This window comes from Megascapheus bottae, chromosome 14, assembly GCF_031878675.1.
Source record: "Megascapheus bottae isolate mThoBot1 chromosome 14, mThoBot2.hap1, whole genome shotgun sequence".
NCBI classification, from domain to species: Eukaryota; Metazoa; Chordata; class Mammalia; order Rodentia; family Geomyidae; genus Megascapheus; species Megascapheus bottae.
In genome coordinates this window covers 5226635-5243049 of record NC_143522.1, presented here as the reverse complement: position 1 = coordinate 5243049, position 16415 = coordinate 5226635, and the positions used below count along the sequence as shown (strand labels likewise).

General features: G+C 44.2%; 1 protein-coding gene across 1 annotated transcript in view; it reads left to right on the top strand.

Moving 5' to 3' along the window:
- Positions 1-16415, top strand: part of Sptb (spectrin beta, erythrocytic) — a 122663-nt gene that overhangs the window by 56447 nt on the left and 49801 nt on the right. Inside the window, exons 3-5 of the mRNA XM_090344273.1 lie at positions 12981-13132; positions 14168-14341; positions 16102-16193. Coding sequence (XP_090200399.1) covers positions 12981-13132; positions 14168-14341; positions 16102-16193 — 418 coding nt within the window. The remainder of the gene's footprint in view (positions 1-12980; positions 13133-14167; positions 14342-16101; positions 16194-16415) is intronic.

Sequence of the window (16415 nt, the reverse complement as noted above, 5' to 3'; positions counted from 1 at the left end):
GCTGGTAGCACTTCCCAGATTAAGAAGTGGGTAGCTTAAGGTTCCTCCTAAACAGGGGCTTTGTCTCTTCTTTCTTTTAGAATGTGCTCTAAGGGATTAGAAAAAAAGGGGGTAGCAGAATGGCCCTGATTCCCTTTCCTCCAGAAACTTCCAGCCCTCATGTTTTAATAGGAAAATCCCCAGGGTCTCCTAGAGCCACCCTCACTGTCTAACTGCGTTTCCTCTTCTTCCTCTTTTTCTAACTGGAGCCACTAGTAAAAATGTGGCCATCTGGATAAGAAATGAATGACTGCTAGCTAGCTACAGGGAATTACAAGCCAGGACGCTGCCTTTTGTACTGACTCTTCATCCCAAGAGGCCCCGTCTGCCTGTGTGCCTCCCGGGCACCTGCCTACATCCTGCACCCCAGTGACTGGAGGGAGGGACAGTCAGAACAGATGTGACCCAGCTGGGAGAGGAGAATGTGGGGAACGCAACGGAACGCTTCCCTCCAAAGAGAAACCCTGTGTTTTAGTCTCCTCCCCTTTCTGTCTTCATGCACCCTTCTTCCTTCCTATTCCCCCTGCCTTAGGCTTGCGCAGGCGCACACACAGCTTGGCATCCCAGCATCCCATGGGCTGCCCACTGGGTGATTTATGGCTCCTCAGTGCACAGAAGCATCTGAAAGATTGCAGTGCAAAGAACGAGTCCAGAGCCTCCTGAGAGGGGCCATGGAGAAGACAGGGCTGATGTGTATCTCTGACTTTCTCCTATTCATTGTCCAGTCTAGCAACTGCTATTGGAGAAACTAAACAGAGCCACTCCTTTAAAAAACAAAACCAAGTGCTTGACGTGGTGCAGACCGTTCCATTTTGCCTTTAAGTTAAGATCTAGCAATGTTTCAAACTGGTGGCAAGCTTCCTTTCTAAGTTCTCTCTTTGAAGCCTTCTTTCTGGGAGTGAGATGAGAGATTTCCTCCAGGAGCAAGGTTTTACCATGTGCTCTGGGGGTCTGTCCCTTGCTAACTTGGTAGATTCAGAGGCAGGTGCTTGCTCTTCATCATCTCAGAACCTCTCTAGTTACCTGGGAACATAGAGATGGCATCATTGATGATAGATTTTAATTTTTTCCTTCTTGGATTTCAACACATAAAGTTGAATTTTATTTAGAAATTATATTTTTGGAAGATACTCTTCAAGAAAATACGTATAATCATCAGCCATCATATTAACACAATAACAAAGGAAACATAAAATTGGCTCAGCAGCTTTCTCTTGGAGGTCAGTAGATTCGTTCCCAACCCTATCACATGCTATGTGCAGGTAAACTGCAAGAGAGGCCAGAGGTCAGCACAACTCCTGCACCATGTGGTCCAGAACAGGGTTTCTCTCTGCAGGATACAATACCTTCTCCTGTTGTCCCCTCTCCTCTCTCAATGAAAGCTCTTCTTCCTCTTTGAGCCTCTTTGCAGAACCGGCTACTTCCTTCTAGGGGTGACTGCTATCTATCATTGTGAAGATACTTTATCAAATATTAATGCGTCGAGGTTAATAATAATACTGCCTCCTTCCCCCTGCAGTGCAGTCTGAGCAACCATGTTAATAGGCCCCTCCATCACTGAGCCACCCCATGGGCCCCCTGCTTCATTCCCAAGGGCAAGCGTGCACAGCAGGTCTCCTAGAAGCAGCCAGTTCCTGCTCCTGCTCCTGCTCCCCAGCTCCCGGGTCCTCTTGCAGGCTGCTCCACTGATGAAGTGCCAAGGGTGTTGTTTTCTGAGCATCTGTTCCGTTTTGTTCATTTTCCCTTTTTGTCATGTCACTGAGAATGAAAGAGAGGCACATAGCAGCTGAGTGCCTGGGTTTGCCTCCAAACCCTTTGGCCTCAGACACTGGAAACTGGATCAGCCAGGGACTCTCACTTTTCAGTCCAGTGCTAGAGAAGATCAAATAATCATCTTGCATGTCTGCATACACACACGGTTATGTGACAGCAAACTAAGAAATGCTGTGATGGTATCCTGGAAAGTGTCTATAACAGTACCTCATCCAAAAGAAGAATGGGGATTTGCTTGACTCCGAGCACAAGTCCAGTGGTAGGAGGAAGAGGAGGCTGTGGAAGGCACCTCCCAGGACCCTGTTGGAGGAAACATCAAGAAACTCAAAATGGGTGGCTGAGAAAATTCTTCGCAATTGAGGGACAGATTCAGAGGGAGGGAACGTGTCAGGATTCCTGCTGTGATCTGCCATGGAAGGCCTGAGCTCCAGAGCAGGTCCCACCCTCACTGCTGCTAGTGGGGGAAGTGACATAGTTAGATGTAGGACTTGAAGATCACTCTGATTTCCATGGGGAGAACAGGTGTGGGAAGGCTGTGCCGGAGACAGGAAAGAGGAGATGGCAGCTGGAGCCAGCTAGGTAGCGACAGGTGGGGAGGAAGTAATTCACCCCATGGTGTCATTCTTCTGCCCTGCTGCTGCTGTAGTCAGTGATCTTGGCTGGCAGAGCCCCCTTTCTGTTCCTTGGGACCTCTGTTTCCTGAACACCTGGGGCTTGAACTGTGCGATACCCCTGGCCCTTCCACCTCTGAGAGTCCTCAGAAGCCACCTGTGGAACTGTGCTGATGAATGCTGATTTGTGCAGCACAAAGCAGCTTTGGGACCTGGCTTGGGGAGAAGGACTGGATCATTTTTTGCAAATTAGTAGATTTCTTCAGGAAGCTTGCCTACACTGAGGTTGCATCTGGGATTGTCTGGACCTACGCCACTTTGTGTCCCTGGTGAGTGTGCTTTCTCTGTTAGCCACCACTGGCTGTGTGGAACGTGTACCAACAACAGCTGGCCTTCATACAACAGCTTCACATCCCGTATGCCTACACAGACCCTCCTGTCTGTTCCCTTGACAGAGTCAGGTAGGATGAGAAAACGGAGTTTTAGTGAGCACTGGTTATTGGTTCTAGCACACAGACCTTATTTGGGGGGGGGGGTAGGGACAGTATTGGTGTATGAACTTAGGCCTTCAGACTTGCTAGGCTGATGTGAACTATCCCTCCAGCCCCTTCCCTCCTACTGCCCCTTCCCTCCCCCTTGTCTTTCTCATGGAGGTTAAATGCAGACTTTCTCAAGAAGGCTACCTATTTTACTTTTTACTAATTCCTTGGGGTTTAGGAACTATAGGTCCAAGTCTTTCAACATCTGTTGTTTCTTATTATTAAAACGAATGTACATTCACAGCAGAAATTTTAGAATACATAAATAAGCAAACAACAAAAAAAGAAATATCTCCCACACTTTACAACCCAATTTTCTTTTATACATGTAGATTGGTAACCTGATTTTTTGCCCTTAAATGTAGTAGTGCTGTGGCTTAAGGGGTCAGGCAGTAGCTTTGAGCTGAAGAGCTCAGGGACAGCGCCCAGGCCCAGAGTTCAAGTTCCACGACCAACAAAAAACAAGGAAAAACAACAACAGCAACAAAACCGTAGTTCTTTACAATGTTCTTGATATCTTCATTAGTATATATCTACTACTTAGGTATTTTTCTCTATTCTTTGTGTGCATGTGTGTGTGTGTGTACATGTGTGTGCACGTTTGTGCCAGTCCTAGGCCTTGAACTCAGAGACTGGGTGCTATTTCTGAGCTTTTTTTTGCTCAAGCCTAGTGCTTTACCACAGCTCCACTTTCAACTTTTTGGAAATTTGTTGGTGATCTAAGTCTCACAAACTTTCCTGTTGGAGCCGGCTTCCAACCTCAGTCTTCAGATTTCAGTCTTCTAAGTAGTTAGGATTACAGGCATAAACCACTTGTGCCCAGCTACTATTCTTTATTATTAGTAGTAGTATTATTAGTGCTGGTAATAGGGGCCAGGGCATTGTCCTTTAGCCTTTTAACCATATATACACATACATGTGGTAGATAAAATTCAAAAGGGCTGTGGGGCAAAAAAGTTTTGCTCCTATGTCAGTCTTCTTTATTTTCTTTTTTTTTTTTTTTTTTTTTTGCTAGTCCTGGGCTTGAGCTCACGGCATGAACCCTGTCCTTGAACTTTCTCAAGGCTGGAGCTCTACCACTTGAGCCTCAGCACCACTTCAGGCTTTTTTCTATGTATGTGGTACCAAGGAATTGAACCCGGGTCTTTGTGCATGCTAGGCAAGCACTCTACCACTAGGCCAAACTCCTGGCCCCTATGTCAGTCTTCTGATTGCTCAGTTTTCCCCCAGCTTCTGTTAACTATTTCTTTTGCATCTTTCCAGAAATGTTTTATGCATATCTAAGCAATTTAACAACGTTTTAAATAACTAGGCATTGTTCTATACTTTTTTCAAATATCTTTCCAATTGCTTTATACTAATACAGAAAAGGCCTCCTAATTCTTTTTGTCAATTGTATAGCACTTCATTGTATGAACATATAGTTTTAATTTACCCAGTCCTCTATTAGTAGACATTGACATTGTTTATAATCCTTAACTATTTTTTAAATAGAGAGAAAATTATATGTAGCTTGTTTTGCAAATGTGCAAGTATCCGTAGGACAAATTCCTAGAAGTGAAATTACTGGGTCCAAAAGTATCTGTATTTGTAATTCTGATTGGTCTTGCCAACTTGTCTTTCATAAAGGTTGCCCCAGTTACACCCTCTCCAGAAACAGAAAGGCTTTGTTCTCCACATTCTTGCCAGCACCATATTTTATCAGAATTTTTTTATATTTGCCCATCTGGTAAGTGAAACACAATATTTGAGTGTAAATCTATTTTACTTTCTTGGGGTTTTTTTAGGCTTCAAGCTTGCTAGGCAAGCACTCTACCACTTGAGCCACTCCTGCTTTTGGGGTTGTTTTTAAAAGATGTCTTACTTTTGCCCAGGCTGGCCTTGGACTGCAATCCTTCTACTCCACCTTCCAAGTAGCTATGATGATAAATATGCCTCACCACACTCTGCTTAATAATTTTGACATTTAACGTGAAGTTTTTCAAACATAAAAAAACAAACCACAGACGCAAAGGAAAATGGAAAGTCACCCAAATTTAAGAATTACTAATAAATTTTCTTATTTGGGAGGTTGAAGCATTTTTAAATAAAGAGCATCATATTATTTTACCTCTACTTCAGTGTATATCTGAAAGACAAGGAGATTTCCCACCTAAACATAGTACCGCAATTATATCTAACAAATTAATAAAAATTCTCTTACATCTAATACCCACTTGATATTCAGACTCTTAATTGTCCAACAGATGTCTTTTATGACTTGTCCAAACTAAGTAACATGTATTAAATGTCTGTGAAAGTGTGTGTATGTGCATGTGCTTAAAAGAGTTTTTAATTCGAGTAGTTTGGGCAACTTTTTAAATATTAAAGAAACTTGAAAAAACTTTGATTCATATTTTGAACATCTTTTCCCTTATTAATTTAAAGGCTTTCTCATTGGTTAGCTTTCTGTCATTGTAACAAATACCTAATATAATTAATTCAAAAAGAGAAAAGGTTGCTAGGCATTGTGGTTCACACCTGTAACCCCAGCTAATCAGGAGGTAGAGATTGGGAAGACAGAGGTTTTGGGCTAGCCCAGGGGAAAAAAGTTAGTGCATGTTTGACATTGCAGCTATAGGGGAGGTATAAGTAAGTGAATCATAATCTAGGATGGTCTGAGAGACCCTGATTTTTGAAAAATAACTAGAGCAAAAATGAGCTGAAGGCATGCCTCAAGTGATAAAATCCCCTGCCTAACAAGTATGAATTCAAACCCTAGTATCACAGTGCCCAGGCTCATTGTTTATAAAGTTTCCGTCTATGATAATTGACACCAGTGCCTTGGGCCTGTGATGAAGCAACACTTCACGGTAAGGCGGGAATAGCAGAATGGAACATCTTCTCTTTTGGGGACACACACACACACACACACACACACACACACACACCACAGCCCTGGAGTCCACAATCCCCTTCAATGGCCTGGCCCCCAGTGAACTGAAGGCCTCCTATCGGGGTCAAGTGGGGACTAAGCCCTTGACAAATAGGCCTTAGGGGAACATTCTACTTCCAAACTGCAGCCCTATTCTTTTTTCTTTTCTTTTCCTTTTTTTTTCAGCAGTACTCTTTACCTAGGAAGTAAACGAGCCTCTGTGACATGTTACAGACACCTGTCCTCCTCTGTGACTTGTTACAGATACCTGTCCTCGGTTGGCCGTTGCTTATGGTGTTCTGTTCCTCACACAGTTGTGGGCTTTTTGTATTGGTGAAAACTTTCAATCCTTATTTTAAAACTTTAAATTTAAAAGCATTTTTCTACATTACCATTATTTTGACAAGCCATTCTATCATGACTGATTCTGATACTTTCATGATTTTATTTTGTATATTTTAATTTTTGATCCAAGTGAAATTTATCCTGGAGTATGAAGTATAAACTTAACTTTTCCTGAGCAGCCATATAGTTTCACCAACACCCTTTACTAAATAATCTATCTTTTCCCCTTCATATTTGAAATATTACTTAATTAGATATCAAATGCCTCTATACTTAGGACTATTTCTGTCCCTTTAATATATCCATCTTCAGATGGTAGTACCACCTAGTTTTACTGTAGGCTCCTTCTGTATACTGTTTTTTGAGAGACAAACCTCTGGGAAGTTTAGGTACCTTTTATTTTTCTCTATTTGTAAGTTGTATTTTTGCAATGTATTCTTGAATCACTTGTCTATTTGCTCCCTATTTTATATTGGATAATTTAAATATATTTGAATACTGTCAAACCCATGTACTAATTTGGGATATGTTGAAGTCTTCATAATATTGAGAGTCTTTTTTGGAGGGGTTAGGGAGTGGTGAAGCTTACACTCAGGGCTCCAGTGCTGTCGCTAAGCTGGTTTTGCTCAAGGCTAGTACTACTCTACCACTTTGAGCCACAGCATTATTTCCAGTTTTCTGGTGGTTAATTGGAGATGAGAGTCCCATAGAGTTTTCTGCCTAGGGTGGCTGGCTTTTATCTGCGATCCTTAGATCTCAGCCTTCTGAGTAACTAGGATTACAAACGTGAGCCACTGGCATCCAGAAATATTGAGATCTTTTTATATGAATAATTCAGCATACCTTTCAAGTTGTTCTTTTATACGGACTCTAGAGCCTCAAAGGTTTTCTCTATATAGATTCTTTTTTTGTCGGTCATGGGGCTTGAACTCTGGGCCTGGACATTGTCCCTGAGCTCTTCAGCTCAAGGCTATGGTCCTACCCTTCTCTATATAGATTTTTTTTTAATTTTTTTTTTGCCAGTCCTGGTCTTGAGCTCAGGGTCTGAGCACTGTCCTTGGACTTTCTCAAGGCTAGAGCTCTACCACTTGAGCCTCAGCACCATTTCCGGCTTTTTTTTCTATGTATGTGGTACCGAGGAATCGAACCCAGGTCTTCATGCATGCTAGGCAAGCACTCTACCACTAGGCTAAACTCCCAGCCCGATTTTTATAATTCCTTAAAAATTTAACCTGAAGGGCCAGGAGTTTGGCCTAGTGGCAAAGTGTTTGCCTAGCATGCACAACGCTCTGGGTTCTTCTATTCCTTGGTACCGCATACACTGAAAAAAAGCTGGAAGTGGTACTGTGGCTCAAATGGTAGAGCGCTGGCCTTGAGAAAGCCCAAGGACATTGCTCAGTCCCTGAGTTCAAGCCCCAGGACTGGCAAAACAAAAATTTAACCTGAAATATTATCTTATTTTTTATTGGGACCTGCCAAATTAATATTTTAGCAAATAACCCTGCCACTGTGGTTTCTTTTGCTTCTAGCATTAAATTCTAATTATTTTATTTGGTGCTGAGGATAAAGTCTAGAGACTTTAACTCTATAAACTTTTAAGTTTCTTATTCTGGAGATCCCCAAAGTCTGGGTTGATTGTTTAGTCACAGTAGGAGTTCAATCTAGTCTCTATCCTAACTGGGCAAGTGCTCCCCCACTTGAGCCATGCCCCCCAGCCCTTCCATCCCTCTTTAAAATCTCTATCTTTATTTCGTTCATTATTTGTTCATTCACTTGTCGACTTATTTGCTCTTTTTTTTTTGTGCCAGTACTAGGGCTTGAACTCTGCCTAGGTCCTGTCTCTGAGCTTTTTCATTCAAGGCTGGTGTTCTACCACTTGAGCCACAGCTCTACTTCTGGTTTTTTGGTGACTAATTGGGGATAAGAGGCTCATGATCTTTTTCTGCCCAGGCTGGCTTTGAACTGTGATCCTTAGAACTCCTTAATATCTAAGTATCTTTGGAGCCTTAGAATTGAGTAGCTCAGGGCCGGGAGTTTGGGTTAGTGGTAGAGTGCTTGCCTAGCATGCACGATGACCTGGGTTCAATCCCATGGTACCACATACTTAGAAAAAGCCAGAAGTGGTGCTGAGGCTCAAGTGGTAGAGTTCTAGCCTTGAAAAAAATCCAAGGACAGTGCTCAGGCCCTGAGCCTAAGCCCAGGACTGGCAAAAAAAAAAAAAAGAATTGAGTAGCTCCGATTATGGGCATGAGCCACCAGCACCCAGCTTAAAACCTATTTTCCACTTTTCCATTTGTCTTCTTCTAACCTGAAGCTACTCAGTAGCCTGTGAACAAGCTTTATCCTTTCATGCTTGTCTGCTTGGGCTCCTTACATCTCCCTGCTTCCCCTCCCTTTCTGCCTGTCCAAGGTGCTTTTTTTCACAAAGACCCCCTTGGTGACTCCAATTAGAAATGTCCTTTCTCTTCTTAGACGCCACAACCATTGATTGTATATGCCACTTATCTGTGACGGCATTGTGTTAGTAAAATGAACTGCCATTTATTTCCTGTGTGGTTGCAAAAGTAGTCATTAATAAGTTTATGTCCTGTTTCCTCAACTAGATCCTGAGGCACAGGGAAGAGTAAGCCTGCCTTCTGCCCTTATATAACCTCTAGCACAGGCCTTTGGACATGGTAATAGTAGTGGTGGTTTTGTGTTTTGGCCTTCTGGCTAAGGATAGGTATGGTGACTGTTCTTACCTATAGCAGTGATGGTGAGAATATCAACAACAGTTCTCATAATGGCATGCTTTCTGGGTGCCAGCACTTCCCATGTATGTGTTCATCAGAGTATGAGAATTTGAGGGGTGTGCGGTGTCATGATTATACCTTACTTCATACTAAATCTTCAAAAGGGGAAATGGGAGACAGAAATCAAATTATCATGACACCCATCCAATTCCGGGTCAGATGATCAGGAAGGAAGATGAATTTCTAGAGGCAGCCTTAACATATGGGAGAATGTGGGTAATTATGGCCTAAGAAGCAAAGGAAAAGGAAGAGCAACAGAGAGGAATACATGATTCAGCAGCCACGAGTCTGTTGGTATTCCCCATTCTTTTCTTCATGGGCTCTAGAAATAAGTTTTGGCTCCTGGCAGAGCCATGCTCAGGTATCCTTCCTATAGTGGGTTGCCTGGAGACACCAGTAGGGGTGTCCACCTCCTCCCCTCCTGTCCATACTACCAGGGTTCCCAGCCCAGCTGGCTCTGGGCCATCTGTCTCTCCTGCACTTGGAAGGCTCCTGAGGAGCGCGTGTCTGGTTGTGCAGCCGAGAATGTGCTGAGCATGCTGGATGTGGAGCAGTCAGAGCAGACAAGCTAGTGGAAATGAATCCCTACCCATGGGCCTTTTCTCTTCTTTTGATCATCATTAGCCTCTCAGAATTTTTCCCATGTCTCAACTCTCCAAAAATGTATCAGATTGTAGGGACTCAGAGTAATTTCTCCCCAGCATTGAAGGTAAGGCAGCCAGGAGGCTTCTTGCTGTGCTCTAAACTTGCAACCCCAGCGCTCTGGCGTTTTAGCAGGCATCATTTGTGTGTTGAAAACCAGGAAGGTCTAAGGGTGCTTTTTTAGCAGACTATCGTGCCAATATATATGCCAGCCCAGCAGCCTAGAATTAAACGCTGTGTTCCCTGCTTAACACATGTCCTTACCCTTTGCCAGATGCAAATAAATAGGTCTTAGCATTTGTGTCATGGAATTTTTGGATTCTTAAACGCAGGGAAACTAGAAAGAAGAAAATAACTCTAGTTTTTGAAGACACTCACTTCCAAAGAGGATAAAATTTCAGCCCTTTAATCAAATCTTCCACATCTGGATGCAAGGATAAGCAACTTAAAGCATAGGTCTGGTTTTTAGGTGGAAACCTGGGAGCCATAGCTGGTTCTGCTGATTCCCAACATATCCTAGAGAAATGTGCTTGCTTTCTGTCCAGCATGTTATCAGACCTTTAATAATGTTGGGTTCGCCCTTAAAATCTGGACAGTGCTTGAATTTGCTACTGCCAAAAGGGCAAGGTGGTAGTCAGTCTGTCCAATTTTGCCCAGAATGAATGAAGAATGCCATTTAAATCTTACATTTATTTAAGATTAGTATGCACTATAGTGGTACTTCTTTTTTTTAGTATATGTGAGAGAGAGGGAGTACTAGGGCTTGAACTCAGGAACTGGGTGCTGCCCCTGAGCTTTTGTGCTCAAGGTTAACACTCTTCCACTTGAGCCGCAGCGCCACTTCCTGGCTTTTAGGTGGTTACTTGGAGATAAGAGTCTCATGAACATTCCTGTCTGGGCTAGTTTAGAATCTTCATCCTCAGATTTCAGCCTCCTAAGTAGATAGGATTAGAGGTATAAGCCACAAGCACCTGGTATGTTTCTCCTCTTTTTAGACTACTGTCTAGGTAGCTGTTATACATGATGTGAACGCCGGTCATATTTATAACAGAGTGTGTATGCTCAAGGATGGGGACCATCTTTTTTGTCCTTGGATTCTCTGCCTCCACCCAACGCTGGCACCTGAGGCTCGTACAGTAAACATTTGCTGAATGAATGGACAGAGGAATAAAGAAGCTGAGTTCCTAACACTAAAATAGCCATGAAGTCAGAAGGAATCTGATGCTGCAGCCTAAGGAACTGCCAACATTATACCCTTGAGGCAATACTGGCTGAGCTCTGCTTTTTGTTGTTGTTAAGATATTTAATAATTAAAAAAACAAAACCTTTCTATGGTTTGGGCTCAGCTCAGCGAGGGCACAGCTAATTTCTTCCAGCTGGTATTCTCTCCTGCCTGGGTCCCTTTGCTATGAATCCTCTCCAAACACTGGTACTCCATGAGGATGCTGCAAGCCACCAGGCCCCGCCACACTGCCAGGTCAGCTACTGTCTTGAGTCTTGAGTCTTGTCCTAATGCCCAGGAGCTGACTTCCAGACACTTCATAAAAACAAGCACATAGAGTGTTCACGTCACCTTCTCTCCTGGTTTTTTTTCTTTGTTTTACTCTGTTTTGTTTTGGCAGTCATGGGTTCTGAACTCAGAGTCTGAGCTCCGTCCCTAAGCTTTTTCACTCAAGGCTAACACTCTACCACTTTGAGCCATAGTACCACTAATGGAGGTTAATTGGAACTAAGAGTCTCAGGGATATTTTTTTTTCCAGCACTGCCTTTGAACCTTGATCCTCAGATCCTAGCTTCCTAACTAGGATTATAGGCATGAGCTACCAACACCCAGCTTCTTCTGTTGTTTTTATGTTGTTTCTTTTCCTTCTCTTTTTGCTACTCTGTCTCTTGCTTTTTTTCTCTCTGCTATTATTTCCCTTTTTTCTGTGTGCTATCCTTGTCTTCTGTCTTCTCTCTAGTCTCAACCTGAACAGACAACCAGCATTTATCTGTACAGAACCACCAAGTTTTCACTTGAGCAGGTACATCAAGGGCTGGGGGCTTGGGCTTTGTTGATTTAGTACGGGAGTGTCTTGTCACCTCTCCCAGGGCTGAACATCAAGAGCCTCTGCCTGCCATTCTGGGTGTGAAAGATAGCTGTGGACAGCTCCCGGTCCAAGCCATCATGCTCTTAATCGCATGTGAACATAGCTCTGAATACCCTAACTTCCCATATACCTCATTCTCCTCTATCTACAAAGAACTCTTTGAAAGCAGGCAATTTGGTTTGCTACATGTGCCCTCAAGCCTAAAATAGGCCTGCCATCTTGTAGAAACTGAATAGATGTTTGTCTAGTTACCCACAATGTATCTGAAGAGTAAATACTTTGTGCCAGATCCAGGCTCTAGAGAAACCGAGATAAACCAGACAAGACTTTTCTAGTCCTAGGGAGTCATAGTCTTTCAAGAAAAGTAGATTTTCAACTAATAGTTGGAAATGCAAAAGCAGGGGCCAGAAAACACATAGGGAGCCCATCCCAGGAAGAGTCAGGAAAAGCTCTCTTGAGGATCTTAATGGGCAGCAGTTAAGCAAAGGGGCCTGGGAAGAGTTGAAAGACTAAGAACATTCTGGGTTCTGTTTGTTTATTTGTTTGTTTATTTTTTATGGGTCATGTGGCTTGAACTTGGCCTGGCCTACGCGCTGTCCCTGAGCTCTTCAGCTCAAGACTACCACCTACCCTTGAGCCAAGCCCTACTTCCATTTTCTAGAGGTTAATTGGAGATAAGAGTCTCAGGTCCTTTTGTGCCCAGGCTGGCTTTGAACCTTGATCCTCAAATCTCAGCCTCCTGAGAAGCTAGGTTTACAGGCCTGAACCACCGTGTCCAGCTAAGAGAGCATTCTAAGTAGGGGGAATTTTGGATGGATGGATGGATGGATGGATGGATGGATGGATGGATGGATAGATGGACAGATTGACAGATGGATAGACATAGGGAAGGACTAGTGAGTAAACCTTGCACTGGAATCTGAATTTGGTGATGTAATTGTATAGAATATCCTAACTGGCAGCAGGAATCACGTCTGAATCAAGTAGTCTCGGGTTGATACAGCACATAGAGAATGTTGGTTGTGGTTGGTGATCTCTTATGTGGCACCAGATTGCCAGAGATCCACATGTTCCCAGGAAAGGCATGGAAGGAGCACCTCGGCTTCCTCTGCCAGGCATGGGTGGCCCTGGGATTAATATAAAATGTCTTGGTCCCATGGTACATAGCCCTGACCACCTCAGACAGCTCAGCTCACTCAAGGCTCCTCCCCCTAACCCCATTCCTAACCCCCCAGATGAGCGGGAAGTTGTTCAGAAGAAGACCTTCACAAAGTGGGTGAACTCTCACCTGGCTCGAGTGTCCTGCCGTATCAGCGATCTCTACAAGGATCTGCGGGATGGACGGATGCTCATCAAGCTGCTGGAGGTGCTCTCAGGAGAAATGCTGGTAAAGCCCTGGTCTGTGCTATGCCCCTCCCCAGCGTGGTGATCGGTGCCATCAACCCCTCTTCAGTAAAGGCATTTTGTGGCCTCATTCTCCAGATCTGATAGGGTTTCTCCTTGTTCCTGTGCCAAGTCCCAGTACTTTCCAAGTCCAGTGTCTATGCCGCTGACTCCCAGAACCTCTTGCTCCTTCATACTCCCATCCCTTTATGCTCCTCCCAGAAGGCATGCAGAGTTTTGTCATTCTCCCTGGGATCTGGGCATCTAGAACTGGCCTTCAATGGATCCCCACCCAGGCAAGGATACATGGATTACTGGGGAATTTGCACCCATCTTGGAACCAAAAGGACCATGCATGAGAGTGTAGATCTATTAGAGGCCCGCTTTGTTGTATGGTTGCCTCTGAAGGAGAGGCTCACTTACTTCCTCTGGGACCTAGAGTCTACCACAGCAGGACCTTCTTGGCCTCCACTGCCTCCATATGTAGAATGAAGTACTCTGAGATCTTCAGGGTTTCAATGACAACCATTTTGTTCTGTTGCCTTTTTTAACTCCAGAATGAATTTCTGCTTTTGTATCAAGATTCAAAATTGAAATTGAATGCTTCCCCTGGAATCCTTCTGATGATACATTTAGCATCAGTTAGGACTTTCCCCTACCCCTGGGTTTCCTTCCTCCCGGGTTCTCCATGGGAGCATCCTGAGAGAGGAGGTTGGTTAGGGGGTCTGAGTCCCTTATCAGTCATCAAGCATTCATCATTGATCAACAGTAAGTAGTTTTTAGAACTGCACCTGAGACATAGTAAGTGTCCACTGATGCACAGAGCGGGCACACATGCCTGCTTTCAGAGCTCCGAGTATCCAGATAATAAGCTTCTGGGCTTTGCTAGAGGAAAGGGTTCAAAAGTGGGAGTGTGGGACTTGGAGTTTGGCCAGAATGGTGGAGGGTGGAGCTGATGAAAGATTGGTCCAGGCTGCAGGGACCCCTGGGGTAACTGTGCCCTCCCTCCATGCCTGTGGGGGCCACTGCTATTCCTCAGCCAAGGCCCACCAAGGGGAAGATGCGCATCCACTGCCTGGAGAATGTGGATAAGGCATTACAGTTCCTCAAGGAGCAGCGCGTACACCTGGAGAACATGGGTTCCCATGACATCGTGGACGGAAACCACCGCCTGGTCCTGGGCCTCATCTGGACCATCATCCTCCGCTTCCAGGTAGGTCCTGGGGACAGAGGAGCTGGAGAGGAGCCTCAAAACTAGCCAGGGTCCGGAGTCCTTGCACAACAGTGGTTGTTGACAGGAGAATCCATCTTCTGTGTCATTCCAGGTTATAATCTTCTGTGGGAGAAAATAATACAAGTTAATTAGTACCTATGTTGCAATCTCCTGGAAGACCTGCTCTTTAATCTCCTCCTTTCTCCTGTATAGCTTCTTGATTCTTAAAATGATTTGGCTTAGAAACTGCAAAAAAAAAAAAAGTGCAGAAAATCTGCTTTTCTGTGTATGTCAGTACTGGGACTTGAACTCAGGGCCTGACACTCTTGCTTGGCTTTTCTGTTCAAGGCGGGCCACTTGAGACACACCTCCAGTTCCAACTTTTGTTGGTTAATTGGAGGATAAAAGGATCTCAACAACAGTTTTGCCTGCCTGGGACAACTTTGAACTGGGATTCTCAGCTCTCAATATCCTGAGTAGAAAAAAAAAATCTGCTATTATACTTTTCTGTCGGAACCCTCCCATCATGTAATTCAAGGTTTAAGTTACTTGTAGGGATATTTTAGAAAGGGATATTTAGAAAGGGTGAGGGAAAAATTCAGGGTCCTTGCATCTGAAGATTGGGGAAGGGAAGGACACGGGTAGAGGTCAAGGAATAAAAAGACAGCATATAACTCACAGTCCTCATTCCGGTGTCCTGGGGGTCTGAAACTCACTCATGAGTACAAAAAACTAAACAGTAAATACAGCAGAAGTAAGAATGAGAAAGGAGCTACATAGTAGTCACTTTTCTTACAGCGATGACAAAATATCTGACAGAAACAACCTATAAGAGGAAACATTTATCGTGTTCAGTGTTTCAGAGGTTTCAGTCCATCATGGCAGGAAGGACATTGTAGAGCAACTCATGTCAGAGAACCAGTAAGCAGAGAGAAAAGAATCCAGTGTCAACAAGTCCTTTCCTTTCCTCCCTTTTATTCCACCAGCCATCAGTAGTTGATGATGGAATGGGGTACTTCCCACCTTCAGAATCAAGTCTTCTCTTCTTCTTCTTCTTCTTCTTTTTTTTTTTTTTTTGCCAATCCTGGGCTTGAGCTCAGGGCCTGAGGACTGCCCTTGGATTTTTCTCAAGGCTAGAACTCTACCACTTGAGCCTCAGCACTACTTCCGGCTTTTGAATCAAACCCGGGTCTTCACACATGCTAGGCAAGCATTCTACCACTAGGCCAAACTCCCAGCCCAAGTCTTCTCTTCTTAATTGATCTTCTCTGGGCATACCCTGACAGACACACCTAGAAGTGTGCTTTCTTAATCTCCTAGGCTTCTCTCCATACAAATGGAGAATCAAGTAACCTTCACAAAATGCTAATAAAAAGCAATACCATGTGAATTTTAAAAAAGCAATGCCATCCAATATTCATGTTATTCTACTTCCTGTGGGACATTATCTACCTTCAGAGGAGGCATGAGGACAACTTGTCATTCTCAGCATCTTGTTAGAATTTCCTGATAAAAGCTGGCTCCTCTGATATGAGAAAGCCATTCAGGTTCTTGGGCCTCCTAGCTGACTGAAGCAGGGCCTGGCTGACAGACCCAGGGCCTTCAAGTATGATGGTGCTACAGAGCTGTGGGCTGCAAATGAGTGACCATGGCGGAGCACGGGGAGGTCTGGAGTCTCTCAGAAAGAGCCACATGTAAAGCTATTTCCCTCTCTCTCCCCTCTCTCTCTCTCTCTCTCTCTCTCTTCCCATCATTCTCAGATTCAAGACATTGTTGTCCAAACTCAGGAAGGTCGTGAGACCCGCTCAGCCAAGGATGCCCTGCTGTTGTGGTGCCAGATGAAGACGGCAGGGTAAGTATGCCTGGGAAGCCTGCCGAGTCCGCACTCACCAGCAGCCCTGTGCTTCCTGCTGGGGACTGTCATCCCCAAGGGCACAAGGCATCACCACCCACAGCTATGGCAGGGTCACCATGATGGTTACAGTTCTATTCTGGCCTCATTGTTTGAAGTCTAAATACAGGATTCTTCTCCAAAGTTGCCACTGGCTAGACTGGACCTTGTCAGCGTGTGTGT